The sequence below is a fragment of the Zea mays genome, chromosome 5 (genome assembly GCF_902167145.1).
Source record: "Zea mays cultivar B73 chromosome 5, Zm-B73-REFERENCE-NAM-5.0, whole genome shotgun sequence".
Classification (NCBI taxonomy): domain Eukaryota; kingdom Viridiplantae; phylum Streptophyta; class Magnoliopsida; order Poales; family Poaceae; genus Zea; species Zea mays.
The window spans coordinates 196,212,163-196,238,936 of record NC_050100.1 but is presented as its reverse complement, the minus strand read 5'-3'; the positions used below and the strand labels follow the sequence as shown (position 1 = coordinate 196,238,936).

The 26,774-nt window shown below is 44.9% G+C and overlaps 2 protein-coding genes and 1 long non-coding RNA gene across 14 annotated transcripts; 2 read left to right on the top strand and 1 right to left on the bottom strand.

Moving 5' to 3' along the window:
• Positions 1 to 1,156: 1,156 nt before the first annotated feature.
• Positions 1,157 to 4,662, top strand: LOC100276928 (Uncharacterized conserved protein (UCP012943)). Its single transcript, NM_001150621.2, has 5 exons — positions 1,157 to 1,710; positions 2,499 to 2,712; positions 3,562 to 3,655; positions 3,853 to 4,087; positions 4,325 to 4,662. The coding sequence occupies exons 1-5, from the start codon at positions 1,373 to 1,375 to the stop codon at positions 4,353 to 4,355; spliced, it is 912 nt and encodes a 303-aa protein (NP_001144093.2). The 5' UTR covers positions 1,157 to 1,372; the 3' UTR covers positions 4,356 to 4,662.
• Positions 4,663 to 12,926: 8,264 nt separating this feature from the next.
• Positions 12,927 to 19,123, top strand: LOC103627504 (uncharacterized). 12 transcript variants are annotated; one of them, XR_553638.2, is made up of 4 exons: positions 12,927 to 14,903; positions 14,991 to 17,159; positions 17,752 to 17,792; positions 17,883 to 19,123. It is a non-coding gene; the product is annotated as an uncharacterized lncRNA (long non-coding RNA). The 12 variants fall into 12 exon arrangements; XR_002262496.1 differs by having other exon boundaries at positions 12,927 to 13,905; positions 14,809 to 14,903; positions 14,991 to 19,123; XR_002262492.1 differs by having other exon boundaries at positions 12,927 to 13,905; positions 14,007 to 14,903; positions 14,991 to 19,123.
• Positions 19,124 to 24,416: 5,293 nt separating this feature from the next.
• Positions 24,417 to 25,836, bottom strand: LOC103627503 (ethylene-responsive transcription factor ERF039). The gene has a single exon (XM_008647790.3). The coding sequence runs from the start codon at positions 25,530 to 25,532 to the stop codon at positions 24,846 to 24,848; it is 687 nt and encodes a 228-aa protein (XP_008646012.1). The 5' UTR covers positions 25,533 to 25,836; the 3' UTR covers positions 24,417 to 24,845.
• Positions 25,837 to 26,774: the final 938 nt, after the last annotated feature.

Here is a 26,774-nt window from a genome sequence, read left to right as displayed (position 1 = left end):
GTGGCGGCGATGGAAAACCGTTGGTGCACACCAGCTGAAGCTCCATGGTTTCGAATTATCCTGCATCCCCCCCCCCCCCCCCCCCCCCTTTTCCTGCATGCTACTAGTACTTTAACCTGGAAGCATTAGCTACAACTGTTGCTTGTGGATACGAACCATTCTGTTACAGAAACAGATTTTTATCGTTTCTGGGTAAAATCACAAGGGCGGAAAAAAAATAAGGGCTAATTTGGCAACCACATTTTTCAATTTCCCAAAGGAAAATGAACTAATTTTTCTTGGGAAAACGAAAAACCCTTGGAAAAATTTGGTTTCCAAACTAGCCATAAACGTGCTTACCATAATGTAGACTTTCACTTTCAACGACGAGGAGGGACCAGGCAACGCAATTTCGGTCCGAGTTTACTGAAATCTGGTATTTTTTTTCGTTCTCGGTGATTACCGAAACACAGATTTCGGTCCGGGAAGTTATGTTTTTCGTTTTAAAATCTAAAAGTCAAATTTTGGTCAAATAAACGAAATCCAGAACGGTGAAAACGAAATTGTAATCCCTGGGAGGAACTCGTGTCCCTATGAACTATTTTGTTTACACAAATTACACCATACAAATATACTAGAGCATTAAGGTTGTGCATGCATGTATGTGGAGTGAAAATAATTAATGGATCTAAGCTCCTTTAGAACATAGAATTTTCAGGTTTATTTTCACCAGAAAAGAAAGAAAAAAAACAAATCTCACATTCCAAAGGGAACCCTAACTGTCCTTAGTAAAACGATACACAGTTCAATCAAGTTCATAACAAACAGTGATATTCAAGACACCAAACAGATCTAGTATAATATAAAAATATATTCCACAAAAAAACTAACATATCTGTTCTCGAATATTTAGACACCCGTTAATTTTATTTTGAATTAAAACGCGACAAATAAAAAAAGATCAGAGTGAGTATAATATTTAATTGTATATAACATAGGTCAAATTCAAGATATTTTTATTCTTTAATTTCGCTAAGTAGAGTAATTTTTTATGTCAGGTTCTTGATCATGGACATGAAGTTGATTAGCCTCACAAGCTTGCGAGAACAAAAAACTAAATCAACCAATAAACATGACACCCACAACTAGAATTGGGTGTTATGGTGTATCGGTGACCCCTAGCAATACCAATACTCAACCCTTCCGAATATTTCGTCGCAAGATTTTTCGCTAGTGCTCAAAGCTCCAAAGGCCCCAAGACTCCTTCCTGCTCAAACCTTTTTTTATCCATCCTTTTGCGCGGAGGCTGTTGGAGCGTTGGATAGTGCGCGGTGCCGGCGCACTCGCTCGCAGTCCAAGAACGAAGGCAGCCTCTGTTTCCTTCCGACCGGCGATGAGGAACCCGCCGGGCAGGCACCTCCTCTGTCTCAGCAGCCGCGCCGTGCGCTCTTCCTCCTCCTCATCGGCGCTCGGCCCCGGACCCGGCGCTGTTACCTCCGCCGCGTCCCCACGCCCGCGCGCCATCGCGCCCGGGCGGCCCCTGCGCGCCAGTTCCCCATCCCCGCCTTACGCAGTCGCCGCCGCCGCGTACGTGGAGGACGGGGACTGGGAGGAGGTCGTCGCTGGGGGGCCTGGTACTGGGGAGATGGAGGAAGAACAGGACTACAGGGTGGTGTTCTGGTCCCCGCCGACCATAGACGAGGTTACCGGCGCAGTCACCAGCATCCAGCAGTAAGATTTGCCTGCTCACCTCGTTATAGCATTTTTTTTCTTTGCGTACTGTTAGATTTGATATAACTTCTTCTCTTGACATTTCTTGTGTTGGTGACCCGCTTGATTGTCACGACCTAGTTTATGCTTTGTTTACCTGGATTATATTAGAGCTGTTTTTGTCTTTATTTTGATGTGACATGGATAGCTTCTCATGGGGACATGGGAGCCTTGCATGCTTCAGTTCATTGAGCAATATCGTGTAGGTGGTTACCACTCGTTGTCGTTATCATAGTTGTATGCCTGCCATCTTTGGATGGTGTCTTCTTGGTGGGGCAGGGGGTGGGGGCGAGGGATACATGTATAGACATCCGCATGGACTTGCAGAATTGCAGCTAGTCCCATCGGAACAATCCTGCCTGCGCTTCCTGTACCTTGTAATAGACATAGCAGCCCTTGCAGCTGCTGAAAAGCACATCCGAGAATTAGATCCTACTGATGTTGTGTCCTTGAATCATAGGATTGTTCTGGCTACCTTATGGTAGCCCGTATTGTAGGGACTGTTGTAGAAACATTAAACTCACGTCATTATATCCACTTTCAATTAGTAGCAGCTATACGAATAATTACCCCCTCCCGCCCCGCACACTCACACAAAATACATCTATGTCCTCATTTGTTGCGTGAAAACAAACCTTTTTTGCCCTTTAAGATGAATATATAGTAGACCTTTGCTGATTAAATCATAAGGGAGTTACTTATGCATTGATGTTCTTTGCTCCATCTAATCTAGTTGCCGTTTCATTCAGAGTATTTGAGAATCCTCTTGGACTGGATTCAGATACAACTGACAGACAGACAACACTACTGTCTGCATCAGGACATTCATCTGGAAATTCATCAGGATCAGATGACTGGATTGAACCTGCTGCCTATGTTCTTAACTCAACTGCTCTTCTGTCAAGGGAACATAGGAATGTTGTGGATGCTTTCCGTCTGTTGCAAAAGGATCCCACCGTTCAGGTTTAAACAGAACTTATTCCTTTTATGTATTTTCAGTTTTCACCTAAACACTAGATCCTAAACAGTTGGTCACTTATTGCGTAGCCTTTTATTCGGGTTAAACAGCTGTTAAACAAGCAAAATGACTGGTTAAATGGACAGAACCAGTCACCATGTAGTGATTAAACAGGCTAAACTGCTGTTCAGGCGAGCAGAGGTATTTTGCAACACTTAAATAATGGATAGTGCATGTCATATTTTTATCTACCATTCATAATTTCTGGTCTGAGCTGTCACCTACAAGTTTCTCAACAACTTATCTCATCATCATTGTGTTAACCAGTGGCAGACCCAGCAGGGGGGGGGGGCAGCCGGGGCAAGCGCCGCCCCTACGTGCTGCTGGTCCTACATACCACGTAACAAAATATTTAGATCCTTGATGACTATACGAATCGATAGATGTTTAGAAGCCTTGATGATTGTATGATCATCGAACATTTTCAAACCATGAGTAATCGTAGAATACCTACTACTCACATTACTACTCATGACTAGCAAGTAGCAACTTAGTGGTATGTTACATAATGTTTTATTGTTACTCATGTGCTATATATATGATATATGATACCTCCTCCATTCCAAAATAGTATTCGTTTTAGAGTGTTAACGGATTCATACAATATTTGATGTATATGTATTATATATGTGCCTAGATTCATTGTCATCTACTTGAATATGCACATAAAAGTAAAAGGTTAAAACGAATTGTATATTGGTACAGAGTCCAGAGGGAGTTTTTTTTGTTATACTAGCACCTCCTTAATTTTAGTCCTGCGTCCGCCACCGGTGTTAACCTTGTCCATTATGCAGAAAATGGTTATGTCTTTGTCATGCGATAAGGCTGTTTGGAATGCTGTCATGAATAATGAGGCAGTTCAAGATTTCAGGAGATCTTTACACGATGGTATGTTGCATGAAACTTTCATGTACATGCATGAATCATATACAATGTTCTATTTTGTTAATTCCAAGCTGTACTCAGATGACCCGTTTGACCTTAGCTGTATAACATTTGCAAGATAATTTCCACCGCTTTCGGTAGACTTGCTTTTCTTTCTCGTCTATATGTGTTAGCTTATTTCGACTGACAACATCGTTCAGGAAAAGAAAATGATAGAAACGAAAACACTGGTGGTCCTGCTGAAGTGCTTAAGTGGATCCTGGAAAGCGCCCAGGCAAAAATAGTTGAATTCCTAGAGAATGTTCAGAAGATAATCAACATGCTGATCCACACTCCAGAGGATGATGATAATCCAGATGGATACAGCGATGCAGTTAAGGTGTCGTTCATGCTCACGGTATTCGTCTTCATCGTGGTGGCCATTGCTCGTATCAAGTGAGCACAACAATCCCCCGACTTTACATATTTCTATGTTTCATTGTCCCTTGGTTATACACAGGGCAACTCTAGTTAGTTAGTCAGATTGAGGTCATGGAAAGGTTGACTGGCCAATAAATTTGAATTGATATTGTGCCATCGTGTGGAATTATGATATGTCCTAGGGATATTACCATTATTATCCTTGCATTCAGCGTGCTTATGCTTTTCATTTCCTGGTGGTTTTGGCTACAGTTATGAACATTGGGATTACAAAGTGTGGTGAGGCGAGATTCTGGCATCCTACAAGCCCGTCTATATATGTTTTGTAGAACACACCAAAGTTCGATAACTTATCCTACACACAGTTTTACTCAATGCTTTGGCTGTATCATTTCATCCCGGCAGATCATGCAAGGGAATGTTGTTCTGGGTCATATTTGTGTTGTTCGACTTTGGAGCCGGATGGACCTCTGTAGCTACACTTCCTTACTCCAGCAGTCCAGCGCCAGCAAATTTCATGTTTGCAGTCCATTTTAAGCATACAGCATTAACTGTTGGAATAGCCTGTATAAATGTTACTTGAGGAAATTATTTTACAGGGTGTTTGGATCCATTCATTTCGAGGGAATTAAAATTATTTAATAAAGTAACATATTTAGTTTGGAATTTAACATTCCACCACTTTCTAAAGTTCAGATATAAATCTATCTCCAATTCACGAGTTGGAGGATAAGAAATGATTTTATGTATCAGTAGAATTTGTTTCTACTCTATAACTTATAGTACGTTTTTTTGGCTCACTCCTCTGATAAAAATATATAAAAATATAGGACATAAATATCTCTGACATCTTGCTAATAATAATATACAAATAAATTTTGTATAAAACTAAATTAGTTTAATTGATAGATGTCTAAATTATTATTTTTAGAATGAAATTTAATTCCAAAGATCTAAACGGGACGCTATATAATAAACAAGTTACAAGCTGACTTCGATTTGATTCGTTCCATGGACGATATGAATCTCGGATATTGGCGGAAACACGCTTCGATTTGGTTCAGTTCACATGCTCACATTTCGTTCGCGACAAAACAGACCGTTGGGTGCGTGTGCATAATAATTTACGTCGGAGACATCCATCGGATTTTCTCGCGTTCGACAAAAAGTGAAAGGTCGAGACTACCACAACAGAACAAAACCTGTGTTGCCTGACGGGCCTGATTGCTGTCTCAAGCATAGCGTGGAGTCGAACAAAATACTCGTTTGGGCTGAACTGACATGCGAAACCGTCAGGGGCAGGACTATTCTAGCATTTGGGCTTCAGGGTCTTGTGAGTGGCTGGGCCAAAGGGCTGAAGGCCTGGAGCTTCGGCCTAGGAACGCTGAGGCACTACACTAACGACTGGTCGTCTCCTATTCTAGGTTCTAGCTTGGCTCTCCACATCCCGCCCGGTTCTTCGTTCTCACCCGTTGTCCTTCTTCTGCAAATCTTCTAGAAGCTCTCTTCTGAGTGTATGGAGGTCTGAGTCACCAACCTAGTCTACCTTGCTATGTTAAAATGGCAGTGAGTATAGCCCGGCCCATAATAAAATAAAATAAAATAGCTTAGGCCATGTCGCGTCAGCCATTTTGGACACCAGCCATGGGGAGAGACCAGTATCGTCGTAGCCTAGTTTTTTCCCGGTTCGCTAGATAGTGAGATTAGAGTAAAATGCTCGGTGTTCGCGTGGTGGCCTACAAACTTCGAGAGCTAAGTTTCTTATACAGTACTCCCTAGACCCTCTAAAAAATTACAATTCTAGATCTAGAACATACTGAATTAAATTTAAGTTGAATTAAGTTTATATCTTCACCCGGTGGTATTTGTGGCTTATCGCCGGCTGAAAAATATCTCAGCCGTGTACTGTACTACGCTACCATGTCCATGTGCATCGAGAGTAATCATGGGGGGATCTTTGGACGGGCCCGTTTGTAATTCCTGACCCTTTTTTACAGGCTCCATTCATTTACGGGCGGCACATACTAGTAGCTCATTGATGGTGTGTCTTTGTTGTTCCTCTGTGGAGACAGGTTGGTAAAGACTGCAGCTCCTTTTTTGCCTCTGCCATGCTGCTAGTAGAGTAGTAGTACACGCGCTCGAGAGTCATGTCATTCAGTGATGCTGCCTGGTATTGATTGCAGACTGGAGGCGCCTGGATATATGATCTGCATCTGAGCGTCTCTCACCACTGGGATGGATCGTGCATGCATGCCATCCATTCATTCACGGTGAACTTGGGCGTGGTGCTGGGGTGCGGTTGGTCTCGACTCGACGGCCAGATGGGCCAGCCATGGCATGAAAGGCGCAGGCATCGCAAATTCGCCATGCCCCATTGGAAATGAATGAACGAATGCACGGACGTCCCGTTTTTATTTATTTTTGTTTGACCCTCTAACAGTAGTTTGCTTGCTGCCCACACGGTGTGCGGCTGTCTGCCCATTCATTCATTCATTCAGTTCAGGCTCGTGTACCAGCTGCGCACCACCTGTTTTGCTGGGAATTAACGTGCGCTAAATGAGAATTGTGCTGCAAAAAATCCTCTTTCGCTTGGATCTCCGGTTCGTGTTCCACGTTGGTCAAATCGTCAAAAAAAACACTTTCCCACGGAAATAAACCCTCCATCCAGAATCGTCTTGGAGCACTGTGCGGGAGCGAGGTTGGGTTGACTCGCTGGTCGGTAGACGGTAGTAGTACGTGGTCCTCCTCCTTGCTCCAGCATCCAGCTACAGTATTGATTGCCGCGCGCACCGAGGCGGCACCCAGTCCTGTTTCCCTCCGGCGTACTACTCCGGACCAGCACGCGTCCAGCTAGCTAGCCATGCTCCACAGGCATTTAAAGGCCCCGTCCCCTACTCTCCCTTTCACGTTCATCCCTCGAACCCGTCTCGTAGCAGCACGCAGCAGCGCCGCGAGCCGGCGAACAGTCGCCGGCGGACCCGCTCCCGCTCCTACCAACCGCGTGGGGTGCATGGTGGGCCTATCGAGTCTAAGACGGCAAGCACTGGATCGGCTGGCCGGGCTAGCTACGCTACGCCGGCCGGTCACGATCGGCCGCCGCGGTCGTCCAGCCGAGCGGTAGCGCGCGCATGCATGAATCATATCATCGTAACTAGGGGCGCCGCGTTCGAGTTCAGTTCGTTCCTGATCGCAATTATGCGTGCGTCACGACGCTGCCCGCCCCCTTGCCTGTTGCTATTGGCTAGTACTGGATGGAGCCGAGCAAGCACTCCACTCACACAGACACGGGCCTCTCCTTCCGCTGGTAGGTGCAGTGAGACTGTCGTGGCAAACCCGTTGCACTTACCCCCGGCAGCTAGCGGCCGGCCACACACCCACACCACACGCTCGCACTTCACTTTGTTCTCCCCTCTCTCTCTCTCTCTCATGAAGCAGACGGAGATGGGTGAGTGAGGTGAGTGAGACTGAGGCCATGAGAGCGCCCTGCGTGTCGTGGAGGAGAAAATCAATCAAGGCTTGTTCGGTTATTTTCAATCCATATGGATCGGAGGGGATTGATACGGATTGAGACAGATTTTGACTTACTAGGGATTGAAACCCCCTCAATCCCCCTCAATCCATCTGGATTGGGGTAGAACCGAACAAGCCCTCATGTGGGCGGGGCGCCGGGCCAGCAGAGCCACAGCGATCGAATGGGGGTGCACGAACTCCGGGTTTGTGACCGTGACAGCTAACCAGCCGCCCAGTCTCCCACGGATCCGGTCCAATCGAAATGTACATCTCTACTCCGATCTCGTGCTCGCACTGTTGCCCGTGTCCTTCTCCCGACGCACGCGTCAAGTTCCTTCCGCGCGCGACCAAAATTTTTCTCCGATGCTAGGGTTACATTACATCGCCAAATGAATAGGTGTGTATTGTACCTGTACAAGCAAGCCTACATGTTCATTCCTTCCGTGCACTGTGACTGTGACCATGAGTACAGGGGGGCCAGAGGTCTAGAGCGCAGCCCACCCCCAACCAGATGCTTTGCCACAGGCAGCACACTGTGAATTGTTCCCGGATGCCTAGTACAGAAGCAACTATGCTACGCGTAGGACGGTAGGAGTAATAACATTCACCCACTGTTTTGCACCGTACTGAAGTTGACCCCCCCTACACAATCGTACAGGGGGCCCGGGGTCCTCTATTCTTCCTCCCGGGTTAAAAAAAAGCCATGGAACAAAACTGTACGTACTGCACTGGTGCGCACACTCGTGGCTGGCTTTGCCGGAGCCGGGCCCCTGACCTGCCTTCCTGCTGAACAACCGAACGTCACCACGAGAGCGCGAATGGAATTGGATTCCTGTTTTGTTCCCCTGCCCACTCACCGCGACGCACGTACCGTGTAGGATTCCCCGCTATACTACTACCTACCCTCTACCGCGAGACGGGAAGGAGCTGCGGTTGCCACCGGAGTGCACGCCACGGCGCCGCAGGTTTTGCTCGGGGCCTTTTGGTGTTGGCCCACAACGGTGGTGGTGACTGCCTCACTCGCCATGCTCGTCCTGCAAAAACACGAGGCCAATAACATCTGTGGACTGTGGCTAGCATTAGAATGCGTTCGTTTGTTCAGGATTGAGCCTAGGAATGGTTCAAGATACTTAAAGCTTATACAAATTAGGTAAGCATTCCTGGTTAGATTGATTCTAGATTATGATTCTAGAACAAATGAACGCACTCTTAGAGAGTGTTTGGGTTGAAGGTAGTCCTTCTATTTTATTCCATTTTAATTTCTAAATTATTCTATTTTAGTTTCCGTAATTATCGTTTTATGCGCTAAATTTAAATAAAACGAAGAGACTAAAATTAGTCTTTACAAACCAAACATCAACTTATTTAGAGCATCACATCTGTAAAACAACATATTTTTAGGCCTGCAAACGGGCTGAGTGTAAGTGGGTATTTTAGGTGAGTTTAAGAAATGAGTTTATTTTGATGGGTTGTGATGTGTTTTCATTGTGAATGGGTTGGGTTGAGGGTTTATTTTGTATTGTGAGTCAAAATGGTTGATATCCATGGGTGTAGATGAGTTTGCATAGGCGTGGGTTTCCATTGGTCTTCACCCATCCGTAGACCGTAGGACTGTATTCGAGTCGACTCCCAACTTAGTCCCAAATCCCAACATACCTAACTCAATCCTAACTCCCCAAGTCTTCACCCGTGCACCAACGGTTGAGATGGCCAATTGGCACTAACACGATGAACCAGTCCAGGCACGACACAAAAAAGCACGGCCCAGGCACGACCCAACTCGGTTAGTATAGTGTCGTGCCATAGTGCTGGCACAAGCACGATACAATTACATTTTTTATTTTAAAGATAATAGTTTACATATATTAAATATAATAATTTAACATATAACACAATAAAATTGCAACCGCATTAGCTAGGTTGTTGTGTTTAAGTCTCTCATATACGTGAGTGTGTGTTCAAGCCCCCATAGCTACACATTTTTTGTTAAATTATACAATATACTCAGATGGGCCAGCGTGCTACCGGGCCAGTCCGACACGGCTAGCAGACCGATGGGTCGTGCCCATACGAAGCGAACACACTGTCGCCTCGGGACCGTTCACACATGGTTCTTTTCCTTTTCACTTACAGGGAGATTTATGCTACCTAGATGTGCCCTTCTACTGTTGCTAGCTTCGAGCTTGATCAGAGACTCTTTCCACTGCTGCTAGTTTATATTTCTTGACAAAAAAGATCATTGTTCATTAAGGATCTTTAACAGATGTTGTTTGTTATTTTCTCGAGACCTAAATGTTCATCGACCAAACTTGTTTTTGTATCAGTGTATAATATTATTGTCACTGTTTTTTTTATGTCGTGGACTATGTTTTTTGTACGTCATTGAAACTACCTATAAAATTGTCACTGTGTATCATTGTATGTGTATACAGTTGGATTGATATGAGACAATAAGCTAAACCTACGGCGTTTCCATGGGTTTCCACCCAATTACGGGTTGGTTTGGGGTCAATAATATTATTAGATGGGTTGAGTTTAATTTCCTTCTTATATTTTTGGGTGGGTGTGAGATGGATATCAAAGTTATTATATTTGGGTATTGGTGGGGGTGGGTTGGATTTTTTGCCATTAGCAGGCCTACATATTTTCTTAGGTATCTATAGTTTGACAACTTTATTTTTTAAAAGGATACTTATTTTTTCCAAGAGAAAATAAACTATATTTTTTCTTGGTAAAATGAAAACCCTTTGAAAAATGAGGTTGCTAAAATAGCCCTTATGTTTTTATAGCGTTAGTTCTCCTTTTTTTTTGATTCGTCCTTCCGTCTCTCCTTTCGATCGGAGGATGCTTTTGGGCACGGCGGAACCTTGGTACTCCGACGTAGCTGCAGATTCGCGCGTTGCTTTTTACCGGGTTTTTTTGTTGTTGCATTTGTGTGCTTTTTCTCTGATTCTCTCGCGCGCGTCGCGCGTTCAGGCTCCAGCTTCTCCATCTAGAACAGAGGACCATTTTCTTTGGACTGTAGTAGGGGACCTGTGCACTCCTTTTCCTTTTTCCATTTTTTCCTGTTCATGCCTTTTGCTTGCTGCGGTTATGTTAGCAAGCAAGGGCGCGATCGACAGCTCCTACTCGACGAAAAACGAATCTGTGACCAGCGTGTAGCGTACTATCAGCTAGCGTAGCTTTACCAATTACCATAGCACCCGGCATCGTCCTTCTCCTTTTGTGCCTACGGTTTTTTTTCTTGCTCAAAGCTCCATGATGATCTTGAACACAGGGGGCGAGAGAAGAGGGTACGGTATATGGACAAGTGTAGTGTAGGCCATATCGACCATCGTGGCTAGATTTTCCTGCCCGCCGCTTCTTATTACTACTGCATACCACACCATCAACCTTTAAGTGCCTGCATGCATGCATGCAATGTCGCAAAGTGGTGAGAGGTAGAGTGACAGGGTCCAAGTGCATGCGCACGTGTGGATTGGATTTCCTACGGTCCTACGTACCGCGCACTCGACCGGTCCATGCCACGACGTCGCGCGCTGCCGCCCTTTTATCGCAGCAGGAAGCTTCAGGCTCCCTTTAAATTTCGTTGAGCCGCCCCCCCCCCCCCCCCCCCCCCCCCCCCGCGCGCACCGCACAGGCAGTAGTACAGTAGCTAGCCATGCCATGCCGTCGTCGACGATCGCCCGCACAATCATGAGGAATCTAATCTCTTTGCATTGTGAACGCCTTTGATCCACGTCATTATGCACCATACTTTATTCACCCTGTCTCTACGTGTGTGCATAGCAGTGTGTCTCCCTCCCCATCCAAACCGAGCTTTAATGCTAGCTGGTGGGTAGGCCGTGCTTTTCGCACGGTGCGTCAACACCCGGCCCCGGCCCCCGGCACCTTGCAACGCCACACCAACGCGTGCAGTGCAGCAGTGTGGAGGAGCATTGCGTGCAGAGGCCTCTCTCTGCATGGATGGTAATGTACCTCTAACAGTCTAACCCCGAGCTCTCATATACTTAGTTTTTTTACCACTGTCAGAGCATGGATGTAGGCAATTCCCTTATTACCTACACCTGCAGGTATGTTTTCCCACAACAACGACGAAACGATTCATACAAAATATGGTGGCTGTAACTTCTCAGTAGCATGCACCTCCAACGCCTGAATTTAACTCCTGTGAAAGGGAATCTTAGAACTGGTTAAACAACCTCCCTTGTTATTAGCAATCCTAAAATAGTGGGAGAACGTGTGGACCTATGATAACGGCAGCGGTCGATGTTACCTACTCTACACTATTAGGATTTGGGGGGGGGGGGGGGGGGGGGGGTCTCGCATTGCCAGGCCTTCTAACGAGGTCATACTCTTGAGTCTTGACCTATCAAAATTTTCCCATATAAATCGTAGGCATCTGACCAATCTAGTTTTATGTAGCAGTTGGTTTAGAAAAGTAAATTAATCTTTAAAGTACGACGCAATTGTCTAACATTTCAAAAAAAAACCTAATACGCACTTTAGGATGGGCAATAACTTTGATGAAGCAATAAAACCTAAGAAGTTTGGTTGATAGAACTTTAACAAATCATGGTCTACGAAACTTGGTTTTGTGACTTTACAGGGTCGAGATGGCTGGCTAGAGAGGGATGAATAACTAATTATGTTGACTAATCTAAACAAATGTGAAATTAAAACTATTTGGTTTAAGAGAGGCCACACATATTTCTAGCTATTATAACCACCCTACAAAAGATCCTAATTAAAACAACTAAGATTGTGAGCTAGTAAGAGCTTAACTACAATTACAAGCCTAGTAATTAAGGTCACGTAAACTTATGGCACATCGAGAGCGCTTCTACACGAGTAAGCAAAATGTTAGGACGTGATATGAACTGAATCGGGACGTGCCTTGCATGTGTCTTTCTTTCGTCACCTCACCAGTGGGCACAAGGACATGAGCATCACGTCTGTGTCTGTCGTATCACTGGTTATGCATGGCACACAGGCAGCCTGGCGCGTGACCCCCCTTTTTTTTGTACTATCGCGCGCGTGAGTTTCGTGCCACGAAAGAATAATCGACGGCGGCAACCATCTGCGCGCGCGTGGATCGATCGATCCCGTGGGTCGCCCTCGTGCCGCCGTACGACGACGCCGACGCCGACCGGCCGGGCCGTATCGTACATGCGTATTTCCTTATTATTAAAGCAGAAAGGAAATCTGCTTCCATATGCGTCCACGTCGACAAAATTTCCTTGGCCGTTTGATCGTAGATCATCGGTTCCTGTTCTTTTCCGTGCAGCCCGTGTGTAGACGCTTCCAGGTGCTTCTCTCCTCGCATCTTCTCTGCGTCTCCGTCCTCATCACGCGCTCCCTCCTCCTCCCAAACCCCACCCTCCACTGCTTGCCCGCGGCTCCGGCGACAGCCGCTTTACACTCCGATTCCCTCCACCGCCGCTCCAAAGGTCCAGGTAAGCGCGCTCCCTCCCCCTCCTCCCTCCCTCGCCCGTTCGTAGCTCCGGTGACAGCCGCCATCGCTTCGGGCTCCAGATCCCAGCGCCAGCGCCCCAAAGGTCAGGTAAGCGGAGGCGACTCTTCCCCTTCTCCCCCATTCGTTTTCCTTGCTAGGGTTCGTCGTCCCCTCCTCATTCCCTTCCCGACGAGCTCTCTCCCCATTGCTAGGGTTCGTCGTGCTGGGGTTGGAGTAGACACGGCGGCGGTGGTGGCTCTTCCCCTTCCCCCCTCATCCATTTTTCCTTGCTGGGGTTTGACTAGACACAGAAATTCCTCATGCTGCCATTTAGGGTTTAGGTTTGGTTCTCCTACGTTTCAACCTGAGGTATCAATGATTCTGAAGCATACGACATATTTTTTGCGGTACGGCATGTAGCAACTACAAACCTGCTTGGGATTGCTGTCTTTTGGGTCTGGGTGTGGAGGTATTTGAAGATATGAAGAATAATGTCTGAATTGGACCACACTAATTGTTGTTGACATGTTCTGCCATATGGAGATGGAAAGTGATGCCACTTTTCTTTGCAACATTATCAACGTCTATCCATTATTAACGTCTATCTATATTTGACTATCTAATCTTAACGACGTGATGTTTATTTTTCTCATATTCTCAAAGGGGAACACTCACATTCCAAGCACATCTCTCAAGGTGCCCAAGATATACTAAGCAAAAATCTTGTATCCTAATCTGATAACATGCATAAATGTGGATGGAATAGGGGCATATGACTGGTTCAATCAAGGCCATGCTCCTGCTGTGACATTTTAATGCTAACGAATAAGATATCAGCATCGATGAAAACAGCCTGAACATAACCCAGGTAACCTATGTCAGTTGTACTTACATTTTCCATATAACACCATGGTTTTAGGCTTCTATCAAACTGATGAAGACTGAAATTTGTCTAAGTTTTTTTTAAAGCATACTAACATTCAAGACAAGATAGCAATAAACCAAATCAATACTTCTAGCTCATTGGAATGTCCTCCTGCCTTATTTTATCCGGATTCTTTGAGAAAGAGGTAAGGTCAATGTTTGTTTCAGTCTAATTTTTTAGTATGTTTTAATTTCTTCGCATCTGCTGAAGACTTTAAATTTGAACTAAGTCTCAGGAGAAGCATTTGAATTGTTACAGATACTTTTGGTCTCACCTAACTGTATGGTATTTATAGTTTGCTCATTTGTATACAATCATTGGCTTTACAACCTTGTTTGGTCAACCCAAAAAAAAAGGTGGACAGAGACTGTCTGTTTCATCACTCACCAAGCACACCCAACGTACATTTAAGGAGAACAGCACAAGAAGACAAGAAGCACCTAAATGGAAGTGAATAATTAATTAACCATGTAAAACCATGTCCTCACACGTTTAAGTTGTTTACATTTCCTCATAAATGAATTTGTACCAATTCAAACAAGCTTGTTAGCAAGTACGAGTAGCATTTGTGTTAGAAAAATACAAGAAAAAAGATCTCTTAAGTTCTCAACTTTTGCTTGATCTTGTGTGTTAGACTGTTAGTGTTCATATGGCGCATCCCAAATATTCCTGTCCTGTAATTGAACACAGACAACCCAAATACTCCTCCTGTAATTGAACACAAGAATATGTTTAGTTGATGGTCTGGTCATGGAGCTCAAATTTGGTTCAATATGAATTATGATGCTTACTGTGTACTCTAGATATTTATGTTTAATCTTTGCAAAAAATTTTTGTTCATTTCAGACATGGATGCACCCGATTTTCCCTGCCCTCTTCTATGCCTGTGATAGAGTCATCAGGAAATTTCATGAGAACGACTACCATTCAAGTATTGTGAGGTAAGCTATTGAACTGTATTGATTTGGCTCATTCGGAGTTTCAAATTGTCAGTTATTAATCAAATACTATTATGTACATGCAAGCAGCAATTTATCTGGGAGATGTGCTCTCTATTCACATGAAGAAGCCTCGGGGTTTCAAGTACTAAAGTGGAATGCATCTTTTTTTTGTAAAATACCAAGTCTTGCCTTTCGACTGGTATCATTTTATTAATTATTGCACACATATCCAAGAAGTAATTTATTTGTGGTTCTTGCTTACAGTTTTCCCATATATACAGGCGCCCCTTCTCTATAACTGTGGCACCAGGAGATAACTACTTGACTGTGCATATCCGCACGCTGGGTGACCGGACATCCAAACTTTCGATTCTCTGAGATTTTGAACTTTGATGGCAGTGAAAGGGATCAGGCTCCGAAAACAGGGAGCAAGAATATGTGTGTTGTCTTGCAAGTCCTCTTTCACGAATGAGTTGCTTCTTTTATTTTTTTAACATCTAAATATCCATTCAAAATCATACACAGTACTTCACTTTGTTCTTCATGTTATACAGTTCACTAAGTCAGAAGGAACCTTGTGCCTCCTGTGTTTCCATGCTTTACTATTGAACAATGAACATATCTGATTCACAATGATTTAGAGAACAAAACAACAAGGGGATTAACATTTTACTTTCACTACTTTAGACCAGCACTCCTGTCCGTTTTTTTGTATTCAATAATAAAGGCCAATTTCTGGCTTCTCTTTGCAATATGCTTTATTGGGATTGAATCTAGAATCACTGTTCTTAATAATCTAGCACAAATATGAACTGCTGCCAACACCACCATCTTGCTCTTTGTCTTCAATATCTGGAACTTTTTTGGCTGGCTGGGGGAGGTGTTCTTATTTCTGAATTGATTCAAGACATCGATACTCCCTTAGCCAAGGGTGAAAGGGCTATAAAGCCAAGAAGACGAAGAAGGGTGAAGAATTCAGGTTTTCAGAAGCAATAGTGAAGACTATTTTTTGGCTTCTCTTTGCAATATGCTTTATTGGGATTGGATCCTCGATCACTGTTATTAATAATCTAACACAAATATGAGCTGTTGCAGATCCTATTGACACAACCATCTGACTCTCTACCTTCATTTTTTTGCAATTTTTGGTTGCCTGGGAGGTGTTGTTGTTCCTGAGTATCTTGTCAGGTAACATGATATTTCATATTTACTCTTGGAAATAATAGCTTTTGTATGGTGAACCATGCACAACTAAACATAGAAAAAACATGTTCCTTTTGTGTTATTCGGTGGAATCCAACGATAAGATGTCTGCTACTATCAAACTGTGTATGAATGATTTAGTCTACATTTTGGAAGTGTCATTCACAGTTGATTTAATTTATTGTTCTATGTTGAGAACAAGAGGTCCGAATAATACACATGTTGACTACAGACTGCTCAAATCAAATCAAGCATACGTGCTTGATTTTTGAGTTTCGAGCTGTCAATGCACCTATGGTATCTACATAAACGTTACTGGTTAAGGTGTGTATGTGGGTATGCATCATGGGTTGTTTGTTATTAGCATTGATGGACAAGCTGTGTCTATCTCTAATCAGGACAAGAACTATATGAAGATGCAAGTTTGTTCTTATCAAATCTTATTACTTAAATCTAAGTTTAATAATTTTTTTGGAGGAAACCACTTCTCACAGGTTTTTGTTATCGTCATAGGCATCTTATTATATAGTATATCACTTATCCCTATACCTGCTGCTAGCTGCCAATTATATTATTGCAAGCAACTCAATGTACTTTGGTATTCACTTTTGCTATTGCATTATTGATACTTATGTTTCTCAAACTTCATAGGCCTCCTTCATGTCTTCTCCCTGTTCAAGTGGTGGGCTTGGGAGATTGGCTCTTGAGATATCTTCTCTACGTACATATACTATAATAAAATTCTTCATCTAAATCTAGCTCATATCATTTATTTTCTGATGCTATATTTTTATTTTTTAAAACCTGTGTAGGTTTTGTAAACGAAGGGAATGAATTCTCATATTACATACTGATATTTTCAAATTTCATCCTAAACCAATATGTCAATCTATCAAGTATAGGTTGTGAACTGATATCACTATTTTATCAGCAGCACTCAAGAAGCTAAAGAATGGACCATGTAGCCTTAATACACAGCAACAGCAACTGCAATTCTCTTTTTGACTACGATCAACTTTGTCCTGTTTCATTTCCCAAGAGTCATCCCTCAAGGTGCCTATTATAGTATTATCCCATGTTTTACAATTAGTGTCAGTACTCCTTCACTATGATGTGTTTCCCACGTCTACAAAATACGACCTTTGGATTGAAATATTTAAATTTAGTACTCAAATGTCCTTTTTCGTTTCAATGTGTAATCTAAAGTTTATTCTATTCTCTTGGGACACTGCTAAAAAGAAAGAGTACATCGACAACAAGATATAATATTTTAGTCACTTACATTACAAAATATGATTCTCACGTGTGCAAGACGCGATGTTGAAAGTATTTGTGATATATGTGGTAGCAATACTTAACGCCGGACAAAAGCCGTTTCGAACCGGCTTTAAAGAATAGGAATATATAAGAGATAAGACTCCTTTAGTTTCGAACCGACTTGAAATTGGGTTGCACTACAGTGCCTAAAGTAATTTTAGTATGCTTAATCCACTATTGAAATAATTCAGTGCTAAATTAATTTAGAGTGTATGGCCAATAAAATTATCTGAATGTATTTTTTTCAAACTGCTTATGTTGTTTCTGGTGTATAATCTAAATTTGGTTCTTGACATCGCTAAACATCTTTTCTTTGTTGCCTTTGCAGGCGCAAGAAGCTTTGTCAAAACAATCTAAAGTGTTTGCCTAGTAGTATTCTAGCACTATTTTTTCGATAAGCTTCAATTTATTTTAAAAAAATAATCTGATATAAGGCTTGTGTTCTGATTCGAACATCAGTTCCAAGAAGGCGACCAAGAGGAACAAACCTGATAAGTGAAGAAAATAGGTTCTAGAAGAACATTGGCCTTAATTTCATAATATACTGAGGTAAGCCATTGAATCTCAACATTTCCTTCTCTAATCCAGGCAATTGATTAATGTTTCCGTTAGATTTAGAGCTCATACAAATCTATGAAGAATCCAAAACACACATAGGTGCATATATTGTTTATTGAAATTCATGTCCAGTTCTAAAATTACTTGCCTGCTGGATGTTGTCCAGTGTTGAAAATAACATCGCACATTCATCGATATACTAATGTAGCAATAAGGAGGTAGATTAAATAATAAAATTAATAAGATGCACACTATGGGTTCATACTGAACTGTTGCCAAGCTACAATGCAACAGGGGCCAAACAAACTACCTTATGCTTTCAAGGGGTAAGAAAGTTTATAAATCTTCATCCATCTGAACGTCCCTGATGCTTTGGCACCATATTCACTCTAGGAGAAAAACTTTTAGCAATAAAGTAGATGTTTATTTCAATGTCCTAAAATAACATTCTTGCCCTTTGTGTAATATTTCTGAAACTGTGCGCCTTTCCTTCATCTTTCTCGAAGCTTAGAAAATGTTTTAAATGAAATGTTGTTTTTTATCTTTCGTTTGCACATCTACACACTTTATCTTTTTTGACACAGGACAAGTTTTTTTAATTAGGGTCAATAATACCAGGCTTCAAGGTTAGACAGATGGAGAGAATATATCAAAATGTAGACTGGAGGTCCATGCTACTTCCTGATGAAATGATCAAATATTGCGCACATAAACCCTACAAAATTTCTTTTATGTTATGTTTGTTTTTACATATGATTTTTTTCGCTCCTTTTCTTTATTGTGCAGATTGGAAGTCGAGGCCACTTACTGATGAAATGATTAGCTATTGCGTATATAAACCCCAATTTTGAATTTTTTTCCATTGTGTTTTGTATTTGATAAGTTTTACTTTTTGTTTGCCCCTTTTATTTATTGCTTACTTGCCATCAGGTATGCTAGACATGATGTACACTGTCAGCTGTACATATATGACTTAATGAGACAGAGACTACAGAGGGAGTCATCATATGAAAATGATCTTATAGAGGTGCAAAAAAATTTGTACTAATTTACATCTTATGTACTAGGTGCTAAGAGAATATATAGTTTGATATTGCGGTCTCTTTTAATGAAATCCTAAATTACGACCACATATTTTTTAATTCTTTTCCTAGACATTGAGTTTTCGAGTGCATGACAGTGTAAATGTTAGTCTCATGTTAATCCACTAAAGAAGTATGTTATTTCTTTGTTGCTTGTGGTTGTTGAATTGTATCAACTGTTATTTGGACAGTCATATGTATCAAAATGCATGTCTTGATGTATGTGGAGTTTTGATTGCTGCAGCTCCATAAGCATTGTAATGATCTCAGTTCAATCTCTAGTTGACATAAACGCTACAATTCTGTTGGCAACCGCTGCCAAAAAACATAGTTTGGTAAATTTGATCTGATACTGATATTCTTATGTCCTTAATAATGAGTACTCTAAATGTATACATGTTCATCACACAGTATAAAGTTATACATTCTTATAATAAGAGTTTACACCACGGATCGGCACGCGCGCATGGGCGCGCGTCATACACTAGTCGTTTTTATGGGTGGTTTGGCGATGGGCATCATGGCGTACTGCGAGAGCACTGGGCTGGGATGGGCGGGGCGGTCTACGTGGGGAGACAAAGGCGTCACTCAGGTGATAGCGAGCGCGACGCGGACGTTCCAGCCACCACCACGCACCGTAGGTTACCGGCCGCCCCGGCCGTACCCTCCTCGGCGACGTACGTGCCTCCGCTTGCTATACTTGGCCACAGCAAGAATAGAGACAATGCAGGAGTAGTAGTATTCTACGTGGGCATGACGTGCTGGCACGAGCGCTACTGTGTTGCATGGGAGAATCCTGTCCGGTCCAGATTCGCATGGCCGCAGGCGAGACATCCAAACCAAGAGCAACCAACCACTGCCTGCTCCCCGGGGGGCCGCTCTATCTCGGCCCCCGACTCTATACGACCGTGGCACCGGCGGCAAGAGATTTTCGTTTGCCCTTTCACAGGCCACAGCGTCCCTTCCCCCGCCGTTTTGTCGTGGCCGTCCGTCGTCGCTCCGCCGTGCGCGCGTACCGCGTTGCAGCCTTCCGCACATGCACGCGGCAGCTGCACAGCGCCTGCCGGTCCTTGCTGGCCGCCTGGACACCTGGTCTGCTGATCGAGTGGCCGCGGCATCGACTGCCTTTTCCACATAGCCACCGGCAGGCAGGCAGGCAGGAGGAGGAGTCAGGACCAATTTGACCGTGGCGGTGGCGCGGCAGGTCGCAGATCGAAACGCGCACCACCAGCGGCCGTACGGTGGGCGCAGGCGAAGCAGCACGCACAGCCGGCCAACGCTGGCGCCGCTATTGAAGTTGAAGCATGCCCACCTACTCCAGCGCATCATAATGGCAGACGCTACGGGCGCTGGCCGTACGACGTGAGCCTGGGGCCATTCGTTTGGCCATTTCCGGGTGTGCCTTTGCACGAGGCCGGCCTCGCCCTTGGCCTCTAGTGCCAGTGCTGCTGGTACTACCCTACTCGTATTATTGTTCTGTCCTGGCGCATTAGTCCACATGAATGATAAAGCATAGAAACGACCTGTATCTGCGCGTGTAGGATATGATTCCTCATTTTTCCACCCCCCCAAGAACCCTCCGTCCGGCATTAGAACCACTAACCACTGACCGACCAGCAGCGAAGCGACACGACACACGGCAGCATGGTCCCATGGCCGAAGAGAGGACTACTGGACTAGCAGGGCTAAAAACGGATACTGTGCGGGCTTTGGCTTCGCTTGTGTGTGTGTGTGGTGGGCGTAAGCTTCGCGTAGGTCGCTACCTCAATGGGCCGCCAGTAGGAGGGAGGCCCACCCGCACGACGGTAGGTGCAAGGATGTACGTAGACCGTGCGTCATGTTTCTTGGACGCGCAGGATATACTGCATCCCGAAATCTCAGATCCCAGTGTGTTGCTTGCTCCTAGCGTTGTCTACGACTCTAACTAGCTAGCAAGCTTAGTACTAGTAGTAGATCTTTTGGCATGAGACGAGAATCGGCCATGATACGGACGAAAGAAGATCTGTTCTCGATCGACAATAAATCAATAGAATAATCGGCGCTGCTGCCTCCCTTTGATTACATAATTAAAATTAAAAAAAATTGGCATCGCATAAGCACGGAATATTGTCGTACATGCATGCAGCCTGGTGAGTGGTGGGTTGTCCTCAAGCTCGAGGCTTTGATTACTAATAATCGCAAAATCTTAATACCGCCCGTACAAGGAATTAAAAGACTTGCCAAGTGGTTGTAACAAGTACTTAGATTCGTATCGAAATATTATGATACGGGTACCGGCGCCACCGATCGGTATATATATATATATGCCCTAATCATAGTACTAGTAGCGCGCGCGGTACTATTTGAAGCATCATCATGCGCGACACATAAGTATGTTTTGGAATTTATCACACGGTACTCGAGAAGACGCCAATGCAGTTGTACTTGCAAATGGTACTCGTGGTAGTTAAAAGTAATGCACCAATTACTGAGATTTTACTGCATCCAATTAAATAACATTGTTCGGCAAGACAAATTAAAGCGTAACCAAATAGCACCACACAGCATTGCTGCATATATGCCGCTCCTGGACAAGTGTACATCGTCCATCCACACAGCGCGAACTGATGAACTGGTCTCACGCCTCCGTTGCTGTCGCTTGTGCACGACGAATAATGTATAATACACGCACGACCTAGCTAGCTGCTAGTAGTAGAGCCCGAATTATCGCAGGAAATGCACTGAACACGGATCCCGGCCGTATCCCGGGGATGGTGAAACCACGGTTTACAAAACCGGTAAAAACCGGCGGTAAACCGGTCGGTTTACCGAAACCGCCGGGGTGCGGTTTCGGTAAACCACCGGGTTTTTTTCAAAATTCGATCTAAATTTAAAAAATTTGAAAAAAATCATAAAAACCGAAAACCGCTGATAAACCGTTTTCTGGGACCGGTAAACCGTTATTTAAGACCGGTAAATCGCTAATTTTTGCCGAAAAACCAGATTTAATGCCAAAATTGAGTATTTAGTTGTCAATTTAGGCATAGTATATAGTCTTGTTTACTATTATATGCTATATCTGAAGATAAACCTGTAGCTCAAGTCCAGTTTAAGCATTTATAGAGTGTTTGGTTTGAGGAATCAATCCATCCAAATTAAGGTGGTGCATCATAGGTTCATTTCTCAGATTTGTTGGGATGACACCATTCCTCATATTAATACTAACTAACTAACTATGAGGAATGAGATGGTGATGGATCAACTCATTCTATTCCACGAACCAAACAAAAATAGTGAGGAGTGAGAAGATGATGAACTAGCTCATTCCTCAAACCAAACACCCCATCAGTGGTCAATTTCGGTTTCATTTCCTGTCCAAGATGGAATTCGTGGATCAAGTAGCTTCAGTTCTTCTAATAACTATCCATCTAGACAAGACTCAATCTAGAACCCTTAGCTCGAGTTCTTCTATATGTGTTCCTAATATTTGCTGATCGAAAGAAAAGTCCAACAGTTGGTGAGGTGCACATGCAATACACAAACACCAAACACACATACCAGTATATTTTTTTCCTTGTGGATAAATATTTATTTGTCGTTCTTGTTTTCTCGTTAATGTATCTCATATATTTTGTATAGACCTATCACTATCACTATAACGGATTGGAACAATATCACGATCCTTCCAACATGCCTTAGTACTATCACTATGACTCGAGATAAACATGTGAGTATTGTGAAAAAAGTCGATCTATGTGTCGTTATCTCGTTGGAGAGTTGTAAAAGAACTTGTATTTGAGTATTGTGAAGTTCGTTGGTTGTTTGTTGCATGAGAACTGAAGTTTATGGTTGTATATGTATGTTATATGTTATTTTGGTGAACACATGTCGTGTGGATCAATTAATATTTACTATGCAATATGAATTGAGAAAACTACAAATAAATCTTGTCAAAAATTTTCATTTTCTGTAAAAAAACAGCAAAAACCGGTTCGTTTCGCGGTTAACCGGCGGTTTAGAGCGGTTTTTCACCGGTTTTTCGCCGGTAAACCGTTTCGAATTCAAATTAATTTGAATTGGTCAAACCGGTCGGTTTTTACCGGTTTACCGTTGGTAAACCGTACCGGTGGGTAGCGGTTTTTATATATGAAACGGTTTTGTAAACCGTGGGTGAAACACATACTTGATTCGATTAAAATGTACGGTACAGCATAATATATATAAGAGATGAAATGAGAGCAGCAAGAAGCACCCACGACTGTACGTGCGGCATATATCAAAGATCTCGTGCACGGAAAACATGGACGACTCGCCAACAGTGTACAGAGCCGCCCCGTACAGCACGACCCGGGCCTGACGTACGCTGCCAGCCACCCGTGCTCACCTCGCTCCGTGGCGGTGTACAGCCACACCACGATCGCAAACAAGCCTGCCGCTGTGTCGTCGTGCATGGTTGCCGTGCGTGCCAGCACCAACTGTCCTCCGCGCGCGCAAAGGTCCAAAGGAGCAGGATGGTATGGTGGTCACTTGGTCAGGTCAGCAGCACTCAGGCATTAACTCGTCACTCAAGGTGGATAAAGCGAGCGAGCTGCTGCTGAGGGCGACGACGACGACGAAGAACAGGACGGACGGACGGACGGGAGGCACGCCCTCGAGATCTCGCCTTATCCTCGCGGTACGATCGACGTCGCCCGTCCCCCCGGCCCGGCCAGGAAACCGTGCCATTTATGCGGGCGCAACCACCGCGCTGTCCTCTCCACTCCACGCCCCGGCCCCGCTGGTGGCGCCGTGTGTGCGTCTATCTATGGCCCGCCGCTAGCGTAGAGGAAAACGTCCAAGGCGCCACCGCCGATCGAGCGGTGCCGCGCGCGCGCGTAGCACCGGTCGTGTGCGTGCATGAACGCCATAGTGCAAACGACGGCACGCGCGCGCGATCGATGGGCCAGGACGTGCAGCGCCACCGCCCACCGCTCTCCTTCGCGTCTTACGTACAGCCCGGCCGGGCGCTCTGCCGGGATTCATGCATGCACGCCGCTTTCCGCGCCGTGTCGCCGCCGCTCTCGACCGCGCGCGCGCGCCTTGCTCCGGCCGGTCGCCATCCCACCCACGGCTTTTGGTTTAGGGTGCAGGTTGCATTGCATTGCATGGGGCCGTCGTTGTTGCGTACGTGAAAAGGCCTGCTCGGGTGAATTTCTTCGCTTCTTTCGCTGACGATGGGTGCGCGCGCTTTTTATTTCGTGCTGGGCTGGAGATGATCGGTGGACGAATCCGGCCGTAATTTAAAAGGTGCATCATCTTTCGCTAAAGCGTCTCGTGTGGCATTAGTCCGAATCGGACTAGAACGCCTTTAAATATATAGCACTAGTGTGCCTGCTACAACTACAAAAAAAAAAAAGATTCAGTATAACCCCTTTGAGCAACGGAGAATGAAAGGAGCTAGATGCGCGGCTAGTCTTGCCGCTGCACCATATTCTTGTCCCACAATCCAAGCAAAGACAGACGACCAGACTGGAGGGAGCGAAAGGAACGTGCTGGCCGGGGTCGACGAATGATTTTTCTTTTATACATGTGGTTTGCTTTCTAAATCTGTAGGAGCAGACGCAAAGGAGAAATGGCTCTAATTTGGTTCCATTCCAGCTGGTCCAACTCCAACGCTGCTCCATGGTTTACATCGATTGCGCTCTGGTCCACCGCCGCAATTACAGCCCATAGCTAGGCCGTAGATGGCCACACACCAAGCAGCAGCAGCTCGAAGCCGCGCTTGATTCTCGTCGACTGAGCAAAACAGTCTATTTCACTGCACTCAGTACTCCCACAGCAGCGGCTCCTCCAGGCGGAACAACGCGCCGGCGCCGGCGCCGGCGCCGGAGAAGCACGCGTCGTCGTACCACGACGGCGCGCACGAGAGCTGGCACGACGAGGCCCCGTGTCTGAGGTCGAGGAGGAGGTCGGGGAGGTCGAACAGAGCGTCGTCGGGGTTGTCCAGCTGTGGCGGCGGCGGCGGCGGCGAGGCGGACGCGGAGTCGGCGGCGGCGGCCGGGCCGTCGTCGGGGTCCGTGGCGGCGGCTGCATTGGCGGGCGCCTGGAAGTCCGCGGCCGCGGCGAGCGCGGCGGCGGCCTGGACGTCCTTGGGCGCGGCGGTGGCCGGGCGGGGCAGATCGTTCGCGAGCTCCGGGAAGTTGAGGTGCGCGGCGCGGCCCTTGATCGCCAGCGCGGCTACGTCGTGGGCGCGCGCCGCCATCTCGGCGGTGGCGAAGGTGCCGAGCCAGATGCGCGACTTCTTGCGCGGCTCCCGGATCTCCGACACCCACTTGCCCCAGGCCCGCATGCGCACGCCGCGGTACGTCGGGTGGTGCCCGTCCTTGCTGCGCCGCCGCTTCTTGCTGCCCGCGGCGGAGGATTCGGAGGACGACGCGGTTGGGGACGCAGGAGCCTCAGCAGAGGACGAGGACGTGGGCTCGGAGCCGGAGGAGGAAGAGTCCATGGCCATGGCTCGTCCCTTTTTTTCTCCTGCTGTTGTGGGGGGTGTTGGTGGAGTTGGTTGGCAGCGGAGAGCCGCTGCCGGGGGAGGACTGTGACTGTGTGAGGACGAGGGCACGAGGCGAGTGTGGCGTGGTGTGGTGAGGTGGGAGCTGAGAGTGCGGGAGCGAGGGGATTTTATGATGAGGCAATGAGGTGTAGGGAGACGTGGAAAGAGGAAAGCAGCTGCTCCGTCGCTCTTCCCTGCGGGCAAGGGCAAGGGAACAGTGGCAGTGCAGCGGGGAGAATGCCGATTGACGATGGGACACTGCGACACAACATCACTGGTTTTTGGGGGCCTAAGCTTTGTTTCTAACCCTCTCTGTCGTCTACTCTCCCAAATTAAAATTCATTTTACCATTAAAACTTAATGTTATATATATATATATTATCATCTATTTGATTATACACATAAAAATCGAAGGCTAGAACGACTAGAAACATGGGACAGAGCGAGTATTATTTATCGCTATAGAAAATGTACTAGTTACTTTCAAAATTATAAAATAGAAAGAACATTTATGTTTCTAAATTTTCAAAATAGATTCAATTATATATCTAATAGTACTAACTATATATTATAGATGTTAATATTTTATTCATATTTAGATAAACTTGTTAGGTATATTTGACTTCTTGGAAAATAAGAACCATAAATAAAAAGCGATGGAGGGAGTACCTGCTTACACATTACATGAAACTGTAACATGCATGATCCGATTATCTTAGAAACATTTCAGATATAAATTCTCTGTCGAAAATGTTTCTCAGTGGAAATAGAATCACTCAACAAGAATCAACAAAACCGTTTGTCTATATTGGTTAGAAGTCTTCTTAAAAAATAGAATCACTGTAAAAAAAACTCCTATTTGGGTGATTCTCATTTAAAAGCAAGAAACGACGTCTATGAATGTTTCATTCTGGTCATTCACTTTAAAAAAATTAGAAACGTTTCTATCATCCAAACACATCCTTAAACACTTAACACCAAGTATATTCCAAAGTCCCATGTACAGACACATTTTAGTTCTTTTTTCACGTCAGTATTGTGGCCTTGTGGGCACCCTTTTGCTGTCACGTCCTGCCAAATGCGTCGTCAAATCGCAGAGCTGTTTTGTAATAATATTCTCTGAAAACCACCGTTCTGATTCCCGTACAGCATACTGATGGGAACATGTAAATACCGTAGCATACGTTGTAGTAGTAGTACATA

Excerpts from the sequence above, each read along its gene's own strand:
- LOC103627503 (XM_008647790.3), bottom strand. The coding sequence starts at position 25,532 with ATGGCCATGGACTCTTCCTCCTCCGGCTCCGAGCCCACGTCCTCGTCC.
- LOC100276928 (NM_001150621.2), top strand. The coding sequence starts at position 1,373 with ATGAGGAACCCGCCGGGCAGGCACCTCCTCTGTCTCAGCAGCCGCGCC. Across the intron at positions 1,711-2,498 it reads GCAGTCACCAGCATCCAGCA|AGTATTTGAGAATCCTCTTG; the intron begins GTAAGATTTGCC and ends CGTTTCATTCAG. Across the intron at positions 4,088-4,324 it reads GTGGCCATTGCTCGTATCAA|TTATGAACATTGGGATTACA; the intron begins GTGAGCACAACA and ends TTTTGGCTACAG.